The sequence below is a fragment of the Saccostrea cucullata genome, unplaced genomic scaffold (genome assembly GCF_032062105.1).
Source record: "Saccostrea cucullata isolate Sc308-1 unplaced genomic scaffold, CSIRO_AGI_Scuc_v1 ctg1397, whole genome shotgun sequence".
NCBI lineage: Eukaryota > Metazoa > Mollusca > Bivalvia > Ostreida > Ostreidae > Saccostrea > Saccostrea cuccullata.
In genome coordinates this window covers 254,143-269,291 of record NW_026930260.1, presented here as the reverse complement: position 1 = coordinate 269,291, position 15,149 = coordinate 254,143, and the positions used below count along the sequence as shown (strand labels likewise).

The following is a 15,149-nucleotide window of genomic DNA, read 5'->3' as shown; positions in this document are numbered from 1 at the left end:
GTGATAAGTAAAGATAAGATCACCCGGTGGTTTCCGATGATGTTACAATGCATAAAAGCATTGTACCAAAAACCTTAATCATTGCAGTAATCAACACATTTAATTTAGAGGAACATCTATCATTCATTGCAATTTATCAATCAACAAACAATGAGATATACAAATGCAAAGGGCACACACTAATAATACCATGAAACAATTAATGAAAAACCAGTAAAGAATGCACAAGAAAAAATTCAGTTTCACCAGCTATAACCAATGTATTTAAAAATAGTTGCTTAATACACAGTTCCATAGAAGTTCGTGACCTTATATTTTGACCAATGATATACGTCGAAAAATAAGCTCCGCCCACCATTACGTACCTCGGACAAGACTCGGACATTACCGCCATGTTGTGTACGATTAGTACAGTGATGTTTACATTGTTTTTAATGTGAAAATACATCTATTCTAAAGAGAAAATGGTGAAACATTGTTCATTTGGAACGTGCAATTCGGACAGTCGATATAAAGACAAGCTTAACTGTGCCAAGTTTATACCGTTTCCTAAACCAAAGACGAACTTGCACAAGTGTATGCGATGGATTGCGTTATGTCATAGGCCGCAGCATCAGCTAAATGTCAACAAAATTACAAAAGATACGTATATATGTTCTAAGGTAAGGGTATTTTTTGTTCTTTATATGTTTCGAGGCTTTTTATTATCTTATCGAAATTTGTAAACCAGCGGAGAAAGCGAACAGGCATACTAGGGATTAATCCGAGATTCCTCTGACTCGAACCCCCTTGTGACTTGTGCGGAGCAGTCACAATATAAAAGCGGGGGTTAGAGTCGGAGGAATCTCGGATTAACTAGGCTATGGATGAAAATAAAAGTATCGGCCCGTTGGTTGTAGGCTAGCTGAGCTTGTTATAGATCTTGTTGTAAATGATTTATTTTCGATAGTTATTGGATACTATCAACATAATATTAATGATGAATGAAATTTCCATTATTAGTTCACCATACATGTATCATTCATGGCTCGACAGGAAAGTACAGTACTTACTACTTTACAAGTAATATTTTTGTTTCTTAGCATTTCTTCAATATTGATGGGCCAACAGCAGAGTACCCAGACCCATGTGATGCGAAAACAGGGGAATTTAAGAAGGCGAGACATCCTCCATCCCGTCAGCCTCTCAGCGCATTTAGTGGAAATGCTACTTCCAGTAATGTACTGTCATTTAGGTAATATACTGATATAATTATATGGAATCCGGTAAAATATTATTAGCTATGTAGACACTTTGACACTTTGAGGGGTAAATGAAGAAAATACATATTTATCTTGACAAAGAATTTTTCATCAAGTTCATTTTCTCAGAGCAAAATATTTGGTAACAATTATTTACATCCGTTTAATGCTTATGTGATATATCATATAGTGAGCACTTTGTGTGTTTATATCAACTATGATCTGGCTAGTATGGCACATGGAGGGGGATATTTAATGTTTGGAGGGTATAGGTCGCATATTAACAACATGATATAGACAGCATAGTATTGATTATTACAGTATTCTTCTCAAACAATGAAAACTTAAAAACTTTATGATTAGAGGCAGTTAAAGTAAATTGAATATAGTTTGATGTTTAATGTCTCACTCAAGAATTTTTCACTCATTTGGAGGCACCAATACTTGTAGGTTGAGAACTGCAAACTTTGACCAATAAAAACATTCATGCAGGGCCATAGAGCAGTGAGGGATCTTTTTCGTGTCAGCACCTACTGCAACACTAGACCTCAAGTTATAAATATGGTCTCATCTGAAGGTCTTCACGTCCCACAGTGGGATTCATACCTATGATGAAAAGACCAAGTCCTTATTTCGTGACTCTACAAGTACATGTTATTACCCTCAATGTTTGTATGTAATGTTTATTGCAAGACTTAGTTTTGAATACATTTTTTTGTAGTGAGGTCACTGAAGATATGGAGACCTGTACAAAGGAGAGTGATGTTTATCATCAGGAAACTGCCTGTCAAACAAGTGAACAGTGTAGGTTTGATTTCTCATAATTTCTAATTATATAAAATTTCAGCCTTGTTTATCAGAAACTTACTAATAATCATTCTGATAGGTCAGGGGAAAACCAGTGTATATTTGTAGTATTAATTTATTTCGCTATTATAAATAAACACAAATATTTTACATATACTTTGACTATGTCAGATTCTCGGCATTTTAACATATTTGGCACCATGCTGCAAGTAGAAATTTGAGAACATCTCAAACATATCTTTTTGAAAATTTAAATCCTCTTTTACATTTTGAACAAAAATATCCTTTCTAGTAAACACTATGAATTCACAGAAAGTTGCCCCCGACACCATCATCTGACCCTGTATTTGAAAAAAATAGTCATGGTTCTTCTGAAGTTCAAATTTTCCATCATTTTCCTGAAGACAGAATTTTGGAATCTGTTGAACTGCTTCGGAGATGGTCATATCACGTGCAGTAAATGGGCACTTCACTTCTAGGACACCTGTTTCCCCCTTAAAACACACCTTGCCATCTGGTGAGGCAGCTAGATAAGGAAAATCAGGGTTTATTACCAACCCACAAGCATGTATGTGCCTCTCCTGGAAGGATTCCAAATATTTTTTCTTAGCTTTATTTTCATTCCCTTGACCGTAACGTGTGGCACTAGTAGAAAAGTTTTTATTTGAGGCTGGAAAAATATCCTTAAGAAATACATCATTTACAGCCTTTTTCCGTTTGCAGATTTTTCCAAACTGTGAGGCTGTTAGTCGTTCCCTTCTTTCTTTGAACCATGTTTCGCAATTAGCTTGACCAACAGTCTCTTTTTCAATTTTCTCTGCATCTTGCATAGTGGTAGGAAACATTTTCACTATATTTTCATATTTTTCATTCACCAAAATATTTTTTACAATTTTTGGAATTTTGTCTCGCCACATTTCCCTGCATCAACTTGAGGATGTTCATTAAAATGCTGAAACTAATAAAAAAAATTTATATATTTTCATATTTATGTATTTAAAGAAAATCTTTGTGAATACACATGTAATAAAATCTAATTGTAAAGGTTTATAATTTTCTTCCAGTATTTTCATCTATGGAGATGTTGGCAATGGCAACCAGAATACATCAATTGGAGAAGGAAAATAAAGAACTACGTGAAGCTTTAGAAGCACTGCAGTCTAATAACCAAAGCCTTCGAAGCACCCACACACAAACTGATATGCATGTTCAACCTTTTAATGTGGAGTTTGTGTCCAACTCAAAAATCAAAAAATTATTTCAGTATTACACAGGAATAACACATTTACGTTTTTTGATGTTGATATCTTTTTTGTTCCCGAATGGAACTTTTTCAGATGCTAACCCCGTTACTTATGATTCAAATAGGGAAGAGGTAAAGAGACTGCCTGTAGATCAACAAGTATTTTTGTTCCTATGCAGAATCAGGAAAGGACTTCAAGTTAAAGACTTGGCTTGTAGATTTAATTTGAAGATTCAAAGTGTGTCAACCATACTAAAAGGCATCTCTAAGTATAAATATTTACGTTTAGGATCTCTCAGTTACTGGCCACATAGAGATATAATTATTCAGAACATGCCATCTACATATAAACAAGAATTTCCAAACTGTGTTGCTATTATTGATTGTACAGAAATCAAGATACAAAGGCCCTCATCTCTATTATGCCAAAGTCAATGTTATAGTGAATATAAATCAGCAACCACCTTAAAATCCCTTGTGGTGTGTGACCCAAGAGGTTCTATTTTATTTGTGTCTGATTTATACTGTGGATCTATTTCAGACAATGAAATTTGTACCAAAAGTGGATTTTTTCAGTATTTAGAATCTCAGATGAGGCAAAAATATTTACATCCAGGGGACTCAATAATGGCAGATAAGGGTTTCAAAATAGAGGATCAGCTGGCTGAACTGGGACTAAGACTGAATATCCCTCCGTTTGCTTCTAGATCCCATTCCATGAGTGCAGCTGATGTGACTTTAACAAGAAAAATTGCTGCTCACAGAATACATGTTGAAAGAGCCATTAATCGAATCAAGTGCTTTAAATTGTTCAGCAAAACAATTCCTGTCTCTTTGTTGCATTGTGTAAATGAATATTGGGTGTGTGCATCTCTTCTCACAAATTTTCAGGACATATTAGTGAAACTATCATAGTGTTCAACATTTGTACATCAGTTTACTTATACATGTATTTACACCATATTTCTATGATCGATATCACTTGACATTGGATATTTTTTCACATTCCACTGCTGTGATGAAAACATTAGTATTGATGTTTTAAATATGTGATAAAAAGAATCTCCCATGATTTGTGGCTGGGTGTGATTTTTTTATCCCCTCGTTATGACTCGGAGAAAAGAAACACACAACTTTTTGAATAAAAAATCACATCCAATTACAAAATATGAGAAATCCTTTTTATAAATATATGCAATGTTAATATAAATTTAAAATGTGAAAGTTGAATTAACTTTTTTCAATAAATAAAGATATTTATTTTGAGAATCATTGAATTAAAGTCTGTTGATTTCATGTCCTTCAAAAGCCATCTTACATGATATTTAAGCATGGATCCTGTTTGTATTTTCCCACAAATGGATGGCTCCAATTCAACATCCTCCTGCAGCAAATATGACAGTGGCAGTGAGGGGTCAACCTTAAGCTTTTTGATCTCTTCTGGAAACACATCAGGAATTCTACACAAAGAAAAAAAATGGACTAAATTCAAGACTGACAAGAGTTGAAAAACCATAACATCATGCCCTGTTATAAATAGTTGATTTATATAATAGCTTTGTGAAATTGAATATTTACATTTATTAATAATGTATGATTACGTTTGATTTGGCTTGTCCACATAAACAGGTTTCTTCTTTCGTGGGGTTGGTTTAGGCTTCGAGAAAACCATGGAGGATAAGGGTTCCGGCTGAATTTTAGTCCCCCTAGGCTTGTGCCATTGTTGAGGCAAACTTGTGCAGGGTAGCTCTGCAGGAACCTGATTCAGTCCTAGACGTTTATAATGCTGGAGAGTATATATCAATGCCGTTGTATGAGCACAGGTTCCGGAGAGTCCATTAGTAAACAATTTGTTTATCAATTTTATTTACTTACGGTATGAGATAAAGCGCAATATAAATTAGTCACAGAGTTAAGAAAAGAAAATACATAACTCACCCTGCTTGACAAGAGCAATGACTATCGTCAAGGACGCCAACATCATAGTTGATCGTCATATTTATCTTGTGAGGATCCTTGCTCTTTTTCATCGACCGGTAACATTTTGCCGTAATTTCTACGCTTTTATCAGTGGAAGTATACAGTTTTACTGCATGGATATAACTATTAATGAAAAAATTATACCCTCTCTCCTTTGCACGGGATGTAACGACAACATTTTTAAAATAATCCAAAGATATACTCGGCGGAATTATTCGTAGAGCGTTTGTATCCGCCGCCATTTTTCACTCTCTATGTCCGAGGCTGTTTCGTTGCTATGACGTATCTATGGTGGGCGGAGCTAACACTGCGGCTGTGGAACAGTGTATAACAAATAGATATCTCATTTTATAAAGTAGAAGTAAAATCGCATTTCATCATATTTGTACCTTTCCTATACTTTTAACTTATGATAGTAATTAAGACATGCCACAGTCTGCTGGCCAAGCTTTACTTCCCATCCTCCAGCATAGTGTACTTTACGATTAAAAAAGCATTCATCTTCCTCAAAATCTTTATGTGCTTTTCGTGGATGATGACCTGCTTAAGTGTCTGATAGTTACTGTCACTAGACACCATCCACATTGTGCCGTAGGATTGCTCACCATTAGCATATCTTCTGGTTACCACTTCTTGCAAAACAAACATAGTCATTGGTTTGGGACCCTACAAAATAAAACTAATTATTAATTCCAGCAAATAACCAGATTCCACCAAACTATAAAATTATTTATGTTCTGTATACATATTAATCCCAGATACCTGTAAAATAAAATGAAAAAAAAAACAGTATTCTCTTATATTTAGGTTTACAAACATCAGAATGAAAAACTCCAGTAAAAGGAAGAAATTAAAAAAAGAAAAAAAAAATATTTTTCCTGGATAAATTATCGACTTTCCTACATTAATTTTTAATTAATTAATAAAAAAAAGCAATTAATTAATAAAAAAAAAGCGTGGGGCTGGTCAAATCCGTCCTTGGATAAAAAGTATAGTCAACCACACATACTTGGTAGCAGCGTCAAGTGGAAACAATGGGCAAATGAAGGTTGACAAATGGAAATCTATTAGCAACCATCTTATCAATGTCTATGAACATGATTCTGAGGTCTTTCCACGGTGTGAACATGGCCAGCTAAATGAACCTAGAGACTGGATGCAGCAAGGTCATTATCCAATTAAATCTATTTTCTTTTATTTTATAACTAACACATTCCAAAAATTTCGCATTTTTTTCCATTTTATGCTCTATATGCCACAAGATGGTAAAAGATGTTGTGGAGAGTCCCTATCTCCTTAGAGATCTTCCAAAACTGTCACCTGTTTACCAGACATATGGACTTGAAGTTTTTCACTCTGTGGTGTATCATTTCGCACCAAAGAGTACACACTTCTTTTACATGCCAATGCTTGCAAGGTTTGTAGCCTTTCTTTTTTAATACGTTCATAGTTCTATAGATTAAAGTAAAAAAAAAAGTCTTTAGAAATTTTATATTATTCATTTTCAACAGGTTGTGTATTGCTGCATTTCATTACAATGAAAACGGAACTAGACGTCAGTCAATAACAAGAGAGGGTGAACTACAGTGGAGTGTATCCTACCCAAAGGCGAAGAAAGGGCAGGAATGTGTAGTAAAACCTCGCAGAGTGCCCGCAATCTTTGGTAAATAAGTTAAAAGAAGTGACTAACAAATGCTGTAGGATAATTTCACATATATAAATATCTATTGAATCTATAATGAAATAATTAAACAATCACTAAGTCTTTCATGTATTTGCTTTCCTTATAAGATTTTCATTCTTATACTAGTATTCTGTTGATTCCACAGAATATGTCGGAAAATTGCTGGAAAAGATTTTTGTTAGAAGAAGACACCATCCTTCCTTAAAATTTGCCTAAGATGATTTTGTGTTTGGTCATAAAGCTGAAGAACCACGTCCACTGACTCATGAGTATGAAGACTTTGACAAAAATGAACTGATTAACAGAAGAACATCTATGCCAGATCCAACGAGTGAAATCTTCTGTAGGCCAAGTATATATATAATCTTTAAAATAATATTAACCATGAGGAAAATCCTATATCATAATTTACTTGACATGTTTCAAGGAAAAAATCAAAAACTTTTATAAGAAAAGTTATATGTATACATTATCTTACTCATGTGTTGGCTCGTTGTCATCATGGGGGCCCATCAGTGTCTACAAACTCATACATGGAGACTTCCAGGACGTCAACCTTGAGGCAATTTCCCTGAAACCCATCATGTTCTGTGCTACACTTTAACTCCTTTGCTTCTACTTTTTCCAAAATGGGTGCAATTTCATGGCAGCATAAACATCCTTCATTTGTTTCCATTACTTGGCACCTTTCACAGACACACCTTGTAATGTAAATCAAATTATATATTTACTGTTCATATATGAAATATATATATTACACATGTAATAATGCTGATAATGAATTGGTGAACAAAAGTTTCATTTCTGAAATATAAACTTAAACTAGTAAAATATTTGTTTTATTTTCATACCATGTTAAATTCTCTCTGCGGGTTCCAATTACAGCTACTGCATTATCCTCCTCCAAATCACCTCCCTCTGAATCTTCAGATTCACTTCTATTGCTGCTTTGAGTTTGATTTAATAAGGGCTCAAAATTAAAGGGTCTTATTTCTTCAGGAGCAAGAGAAAATCTATCTGACGAGGCTTCTTTCATTGTTTTGTTTAAGATAAAGCGAGAATTTGCAGGAAGCTCACCTCTGACGTAAAAATCGCCCACGTGACTCTTATCATTAATTGTCGGCATTTTTCGGAGAACTGCATAGGTTGGTATTTAAAGATTACTACATCCAGCTGTGCTTTGTTATCTGATGCTTGTTTAACAGATTCAGTGTGAGAATCTGACTTAGGAATGCTATGGACATTGAATGCAGACAAAATATTTTTTATGTCCTGTGTCCTTTAAGTCAAAATATCAATAATGTTTTATAGAATTGTTTATTTTCCTCTTAAATGAAACTCTTTATTTGCACATGACAGCAGATTGTCATTGATGAGGCAAAATAAGAAAGCATTTCATTTTCGACTTCTAAATACCAAGTGTTTGTACCATTTACATTTTGACTTATCCCCAAAATACCGAGTTTTCTCAGGTGACCGTTTACTATCTGTTTTTGTGTGATGTGTATTAATATTTAAAAATTTTCATTAATCTTCTTGTCTGAAACCACCGAACTAATTCAACCAGTTAAGGCACAAAGCATCTATTGATGAAGAGAAATACGAATTGTGAATTTTATTAGTTTTTACCTCTTGGTTAACGAGGGATGGGGCAAAAACCACTGAAATTAATCAAATCTTTTCATTTTTACTCAAAGATGTTCAACATCCCTGTTTAATAAAATGGAACTAGTGCTTGACCAGTGGAAGTGTCCATATCGGTAAAGTTGCCTTAATGTTAAGAAAAATTATTAGTTACAAAGAAATTGACGAAAATTAAATAAACGATTAACAAATGTCATAATTAATCTTTGTGATACTCCACTTAAATTATTCGATTCCGTTGAAGCCTAAAGTCAGAAATTTGAAGAATTCCATTCCTCTGTCCCCCTACTTAAAGTCGAGTCACCCAGGGGCTAGCGAAGGCCGGCCCCTCGGGTAGTGGACCAGCTGCATGACGGGCGTATCATGTAATGTGTATCTGTTTGCAGTAGGACTGATCAAACGCGATTCTTAGTTAGGGCAGTCTTGAACCGAGTTAACTGAACAAAACGACTTTATTCTCGTATAAGTATTGTTTTCCTTATCCATAAATAGTATATCGTGACTTTTTTGAAAAATTGTCATCGATTTTACTGAAGAAAAGTATTATAAATTAGTTTTTTTATAAGAAAGATTGTTTTACTGTTGGATTTTATTTAGTTAGTTTCCCTTAAACCTTCTCCTTTGTAAGATAATATTTTGGCATTAAGAGTGAATGCTTTGATATTGTCTTAAAATTACAATATTCAATGACAAAAATAACCAAGAGAAAAATTAAAAATTTAACATTAAACACTATGGCCTAAGATAGGAATAGGAAATTTTGTCACTTTTTACCTCTAAAAATCTGGCTAATCTTCTGAGAAACACCCTTCTTTAATAGCCATTCATAAACATCATCTATAGATGACTCCACATTTATCACCATACCTGCTAAAAATAAAGTAGTGATTTTTTTTTATTTTTTTATTATGCACCTAGTGATTTATATATTCAACAGACTAATCAGAACACAAGTTTCTACATGTGCAATGTAAGAATACAAATAGAACACTTACCCGTGTTTGGTTTTGTAGTTTAGATTTTATGACAAACTGGACCGTGTCCCTTATTAAGTCTTTGCAAGGTAAACAGCTAACTCATCTTCCTCCTCTTCTGAATAATAACTGGTAGTTGCTTCTGGTTCTACTGGTGGAAGAATTAAAATGTTTGCGGCTCTTGGCAATGGATTTGTTACCTTGTGTTCTATTGTAGGAGCCCTATGTCATACATTAAAGGGTAATGGACAGGGGCGGATCCAGCAATTTTTGAAAGGGGGGGGGTTCCAGGGTTGTGTCCCTCTAACCCCCCCCCCCCCCCACTAAAAACTTTCAAGCAAAGATTCACACACACACATGTATGGAAAAATATGATTGTGGAAAACAATATCTTTGTTCTACATCCTTTTTTCTTTGAAAAGGTACCCCCAGTCCTTATTAAAAAGTAACACATTTAAAAAACTACCGAAGCCTTAAAATTGAATGGATTTGTAACATTTCCGAAGAGTACAATGAATTTTCTCTAAGAATTAAAAAATTAATCCTTTTTGGGGTGGGTATAAAACAATGAATTAAATTTTAGTTCCTTCTAAAGATTTAATTTAAAAAAAAATGGCACATACTTGTATATAGCCAACACAGCCAAATTAAGATCGCGGGAATCTAATATCAAATTTAACCTCGTATGTTACATAAGATATATAAAAATAAGTAGAATATTTTCTACCATTCACTCATAAAAAGTAATAGTGAAGGTGAATGGAAAAACTAAATGTGTGAGAATCTATCTATTCAATACATATTTATGTTAGACGTACAAATATTTATTCTCGGGAAACGTTTTATTCCCCTTCTTTCTCTCTCTCTCTCTCCACTTGACAAAAAATAAAGGGGGGTTCCAACCCCCGGAACCCCCCCTCTGGATCCGCCAATGATGGAAATGGGTGTTTTAGAGCTTGGCGAAATAAAACCAACAAAAAGAACGCATCGAAATCGATGCAAGTTTAACGGAGTTATTGCCCGTTGTAAGCGTCTATTTTTACCTGTTATGAAAATCCAATCAAGCAAAAATAGAATCGATCGAAAACAAGGCTATATCGCCGTGACGTCACTACATTGACAGATTAGGCGGATAAGTATGGATTACAACGAGATTAGTTCCGACAACTGTCAACAACGACGATATCAGCCTTGATGTGTCAGATGGATCTTCAGTTTTTGATGAACCAGATGGATCGGGTGTCGAACTTGGTACAAGACCTTACCAGTTTGAGCCAGAAGCCGATTCTGACGAGGAATTGGTAGATGAAAACAACACACAGCCCAGCGAGGACGAGCGCTTGGGGAATACTGACTGGTTAGAAAATGGCATTTTTTCCAATTAGATTGCTTAATGTGACATATATAGTCCAATATTTAGTCTTAATAAACATATAAAGCAACATAAATTGCGTAATTTACTTAGGGTATGACTGAACTATGAACATTTTCTGCTGAAAGGTGATTGCCTTCAAGGCATCGTACTTTTACATTCTTGTTTGATTACTGGCAAATCTGTTACCAAAAAAATAACATTCACTATAGGTTCATGATAACCCTCCTATAAATTATGTTGGCTAAATTTTAGCTAAATGTTTCGTTATTATTTTTAGGCTTTTTAATATTGGACCTATGTATAATATTGTTTGAATACACTGTGCCTATACTGTGGTTTCCTTAGATACATTACAAAACCAGTATCAACCATATTTTTATGCCGTTTTGAAAATAGCATGAAGTAACTAGAAATATTCTGCATTTAGTTTCTAACAAATACAATTTTTGGTTTATGAGTTGGTTGCTTGGGAATGAAATTTCAGTACAGAAAACTGCACTCCAAAGTAAATGGGGCTTGGGGAGGGAGATGTACTTGTGTTATGACTTATTCATCATCTGAAAACAGTTATATCACAGATTTTTTTCTATTAAACTTTTTATTCCTTTACTGAATTAAAATAAAAGGCCTGAAGGGCCATAATGGCTTACGAGCTTGATATAGATGTAAAGCTTAAGGGACTGTAATAATATAGTGACATTGACATTGTGTGCTATTTTGACTGAATGAATATTCATTGAAGTGTTAATTGACTTCATTATCGTATGTTTAGTATTCAGAACAAAATAAAAGTCAGTTCACTGATGCGGTGATTGTGAAATTCAATTTTCACTTCAAGAAATAGAAATACCAAGGGACAATTCGTAATATATCAATATAAATACATGTTTATTGTTATAACCCTCAGATGCTTTGAAACACTTACAGACAGGACACAAGGAAAGAAATCAGGAGAAATCAACATTTAAATGATAGATGATTTTTAAAAAAAGTTGTACAAAACTTAATTTGAAATACAAAACTTTAGAAACATCTGCAAGTAATAATGTTGCAATCAGTAATTCACAGCAAATGCTTACTTATCAAAAGTTTAAATTGTCATGGTCAGAATTTTGTTTTCTTTGACAGTAATTGCTGCAGACACGGGCAATTTCTTCATCAATTTGTTCTCCATGTCTCTTGTTTCGCACTTCAGAGCACTAGACAGGGAGGCCTTCTTAATTAGATATTCTGGGTATTCCCCATCCTCCTCTGCTATGAGTTTGATAGTCTGGCCATCTTCCTCTTCATATGCAATGAACTGAAGGGTCTTGCACACTTCTGGAACAGCTACTTCCTTAAAAAAATGAAAAATACATTACATTATCCAAACTGTCCTAAGAAAGATAAGAAAGATTTTTTTTTAACAAAAGAGCATTATAAGGCGTCCAAAAAAAACCGTAGTCAGAATGTTGTTTAACACTCAGCAAGCATTATCAGAGCAGGGTTTACCTCAATTTTTGTCCTTACAGTAGACGATACAATTTCTCATCATTGTACAGCTGTACAACAACATCAGATATAATTATGTGACTTCCAACAGAGGTCTTCGTCTTTGTTAAGTCACGCCATAATGACACCTTGCATGTTCCTGTAATGTCTTTAACTTTTATAGTCCTCACACTCGTCTCCTCACCATTGACACGGACTGACCTTTGCATCTCTTCCTGTTAAAGAAACATGTTATAATTAATCTTATGATCCTAATAATTTGGTTTCTAATGCATTATTTAATACACAGTGTTGTGGCATTGAAGATCATACAAAAAATTGCCTTGTCATGTTCTACATATATATATTTCGGGATTTTTTTGGAGTCATCAAATAAAATTATGAATAATACAGAACTTCACTAATATGTAAGGAAACTAAAATCTATGTTAAAAAATACTCACTGAAACAACTTGTCCCCTGAGGGTAACAAGGGTTTTTGTTGAGCAGTCTTTATTCTCACCTCCGCAGCAGGAGGTGGAAATGCAATTTCCTTCCCCTGTGTTACCAGGGATTCTGGAACATCCAGAGGTCCAGTTTTTAAGAATTTGCTCCTGTTTGTTATCACCAAAGACTTGACAATTTCATTTTTAATTATAACATTGAGCAACATATCTGTGTGTCCAAGTTTTACGACGTCAAACTTGGTGCTGTCGTAGAGTACTCCTTTCACTGCCATTGTTCTGTCTGCAAATCCAATCACCGATGATTGGCGCTGCTCACCATTTGCATTCCTGTAAGCAACAACTTGGCCAACTCCACAAACGTTTACTTTCAATGCTCCAGAGTACGGAGTGCTGGACAAAGTGCTATCATGAAAGGACTCCTCTAAAGTCTTCATCTAGAAATGGAAGCAAAATTTGATGTCACTAATGCAGCCTTATTTCTTTTTATCATTTTATTTGCAATCTAAAGCAATAAACACAGGTTTATGATCTGAATAGTATGATTCCAGTACACCACTTCTAGATATTAAATTATTGTCAATGTTTGTGTAAACATATTCTTAAGTAGTGTCATAATTAGTTGTAGAATTTCTTATCAATTGAGAAAGAGAGTATTTAGAGTATCAGGTGCCATGGAGGAGTGAGCATCTTCTGTCAGCCGGTCATAACCGCCGTGTGCTCTATGTCAAGATCAGAAAATAACCGGAAAAAAATCGTCTTCAATTTAGTGTATAATTATTGGATAAAAATAACCTCTCATTTTTGTAAGGTATGTAATTTAAACGAAACATTTTGCCAAAAATTTAATGTTCAAATTAAACTCCGTCTCTTTAATGAAACTTTCTAAGACTCAATGTTTTTGTTGTTTTTTACACGTACCGTGCAATCATGTTTTAGTTTATGTCCATAGGTTTCATGGCATGTACTGTTGATAATTTTGATGCACTTCCCCTTCTTGAGCTTGTCAGCCATGTCTTTCTTGAACGTTGAAAACTTTAACTGCGGGTCCACCTTGTATAAAAACTGGTGTGAAATAAACTTCAACGTTTTCCCATATGCGCTTTTGATCGTACGCGTCTGAGGGTTTCTCAGCACGTACACTTTAATCCGCCTGGATGGCGAGGTCAACTAAGTGCATTTTTGGCCGTGAGGATAGGAATTTGATTGGCTGAGCCGCTGGGTGCTATCTGTTTTTGTCCCTCGTCGTTCGTCGTCAATCGGTCCTAAACTTTTGAATATTTTCAGCTTATTTTTGCAACCACTAACCAATTTCAACCACATTTGGCACAAAGCATTTATGGGTGAAGGGGAATAACAATTGTGAATTTCATGATCCCTGCCCCCCTGGAGGAAGGGGCCAAACCACTAAATTTAATGCAATTTAAAAAAAATCTTCTTTACTCCTTGACATCAAGCTGTCAGACTGTTTGCATGATTGTAATCAGCTTTGAGTCTTTTACAAAAATTGTGAATTTCATGGCCCATGGGTCAGAGGTTCTAGTGCTAGGGCGGGGTTAAACAAGTATAAAGTGATAATGCATTATTTCTTTAAAAATCTACTTCTCTGCTTCCGGGTATCAAATAAACTAACTAAGTAGATAGTTATGATGAGCAAGAGTGCCTCTACCAAAATTGTGAATTTTATGGCCCCAGGGTAAGTGTTCCTGGTTTTAAGGCAAGGCTCTATTGATTATATATAGAAAATACATACCACATTGAGAGCCTTATCTAAAATCATATACTTGTCTTTAATGTGGATGACCTTTTGAATTAACTGTAGATATTTCTGCTGTTTCAACTGGTCATTCTTGTTCATCAGAATTTTGACGAGGGTGAAATTTCATGGTTTCCCACTTTCTAGCTCAAGAGTCATTTTAACTGACTTTATGCCTCTATGCGCTTCTGCAGTTGCATTCCAAAATGCTTCTTCATATTTTCTTTTTTGTACTTTTCGTTCTGTGCACTTTAAATCACTTATTTTGAAGGGTTTTGTTCTAAACACGTTTTGTAATGTTTTGTGAGTTATATAAAGAACTAATTTTGATATTGTTTTATGAAATGTATCATTAATCTAGTCAGGAACTCAATATTCCAGGAAGTTGTGACAAGGTACAACTTGACTACACAAACACCAGACTTCATGACTGACAATCTATTGAAAACTTTGACTTTCCCAAAAAGTGTATATAAGAGCATTTACAGGAGACAATCCGGCGAGACAATTC

At 34.6% G+C, this 15,149-nt stretch overlaps 3 protein-coding genes and 1 pseudogene across 3 annotated transcripts; 1 reads left to right on the top strand and 3 right to left on the bottom strand.

Moving 5' to 3' along the window:
* The first annotated feature begins 449 nt into the window (after window positions 1-449).
* On the top strand, window positions 450-4,560 carry LOC134283429 (uncharacterized). Its single transcript, XM_062765871.1, has 4 exons — window positions 450-662; window positions 1,083-1,234; window positions 1,963-2,045; window positions 3,113-4,560. Exons 1-4 carry the CDS (start codon window positions 465-467, stop codon window positions 4,204-4,206), a joined length of 1,527 nt encoding a protein of 508 aa, XP_062621855.1. The 5' UTR covers window positions 450-464; the 3' UTR covers window positions 4,207-4,560.
* LOC134283410 (uncharacterized) lies at window positions 4,501-5,925 on the bottom strand. Its single transcript, XM_062765858.1, has 3 exons — window positions 5,726-5,925; window positions 4,893-5,153; window positions 4,501-4,751 (listed from the first exon to the last, which is right to left on the bottom strand). The coding sequence occupies exons 1-3, from the start codon at window positions 5,923-5,925 to the stop codon at window positions 4,532-4,534; spliced, it is 681 nt and encodes a 226-aa protein (XP_062621842.1). The 3' UTR covers window positions 4,501-4,531.
* Window positions 5,926-7,299: 1,374 nt separating this feature from the next.
* LOC134283413 (uncharacterized) lies at window positions 7,300-8,126 on the bottom strand. Its single transcript, XM_062765861.1, has 2 exons — window positions 7,807-8,126; window positions 7,300-7,656 (listed from the first exon to the last, which is right to left on the bottom strand). Exons 1-2 carry the CDS (start codon window positions 8,079-8,081, stop codon window positions 7,455-7,457), a joined length of 477 nt encoding a protein of 158 aa, XP_062621845.1. The 5' UTR covers window positions 8,082-8,126; the 3' UTR covers window positions 7,300-7,454.
* Window positions 8,127-12,026: 3,900 nt separating this feature from the next.
* LOC134283412 (uncharacterized) lies at window positions 12,027-13,403 on the bottom strand (annotated as a pseudogene).
* Window positions 13,404-15,149: the final 1,746 nt, after the last annotated feature.

Coding starts and splice junctions, on each gene's coding strand:
- LOC134283429 (XM_062765871.1), top strand. CDS start 465: ATGGTGAAACATTGTTCATTTGGAACGTGCAATTCGGACAGTCGATAT. Junction 663..1,082: donor ATACGTATATATGTTCTAAG/GTAAGGGTATTT, acceptor TTTGTTTCTTAG/CATTTCTTCAATATTGATGG. Junction 2,046..3,112: donor CTGTCAAACAAGTGAACAGT/GTAGGTTTGATT, acceptor ATTTTCTTCCAG/TATTTTCATCTATGGAGATG.
- LOC134283410 (XM_062765858.1), bottom strand. CDS start 5,925: ATGACTATGTTTGTTTTGCAAGAAGTGGTAACCAGAAGATATGCTAAT. Junction 5,154..5,725: donor ACTATGCTGGAGGATGGGAA/GTAAAGCTTGGC, acceptor TAAGTAAATAAA/ATTGATAAACAAATTGTTTA. Junction 4,752..4,892: donor GTGGACAAGCCAAATCAAAC/GTAATCATACAT, acceptor TTCTTTGTGTAG/AATTCCTGATGTGTTTCCAG.
- LOC134283413 (XM_062765861.1), bottom strand. CDS start 8,081: ATGCCGACAATTAATGATAAGAGTCACGTGGGCGATTTTTACGTCAGA. Junction 7,657..7,806: donor CGCAGAGAGAATTTAACATG/GTATGAAAATAA, acceptor TTACATTACAAG/GTGTGTCTGTGAAAGGTGCC.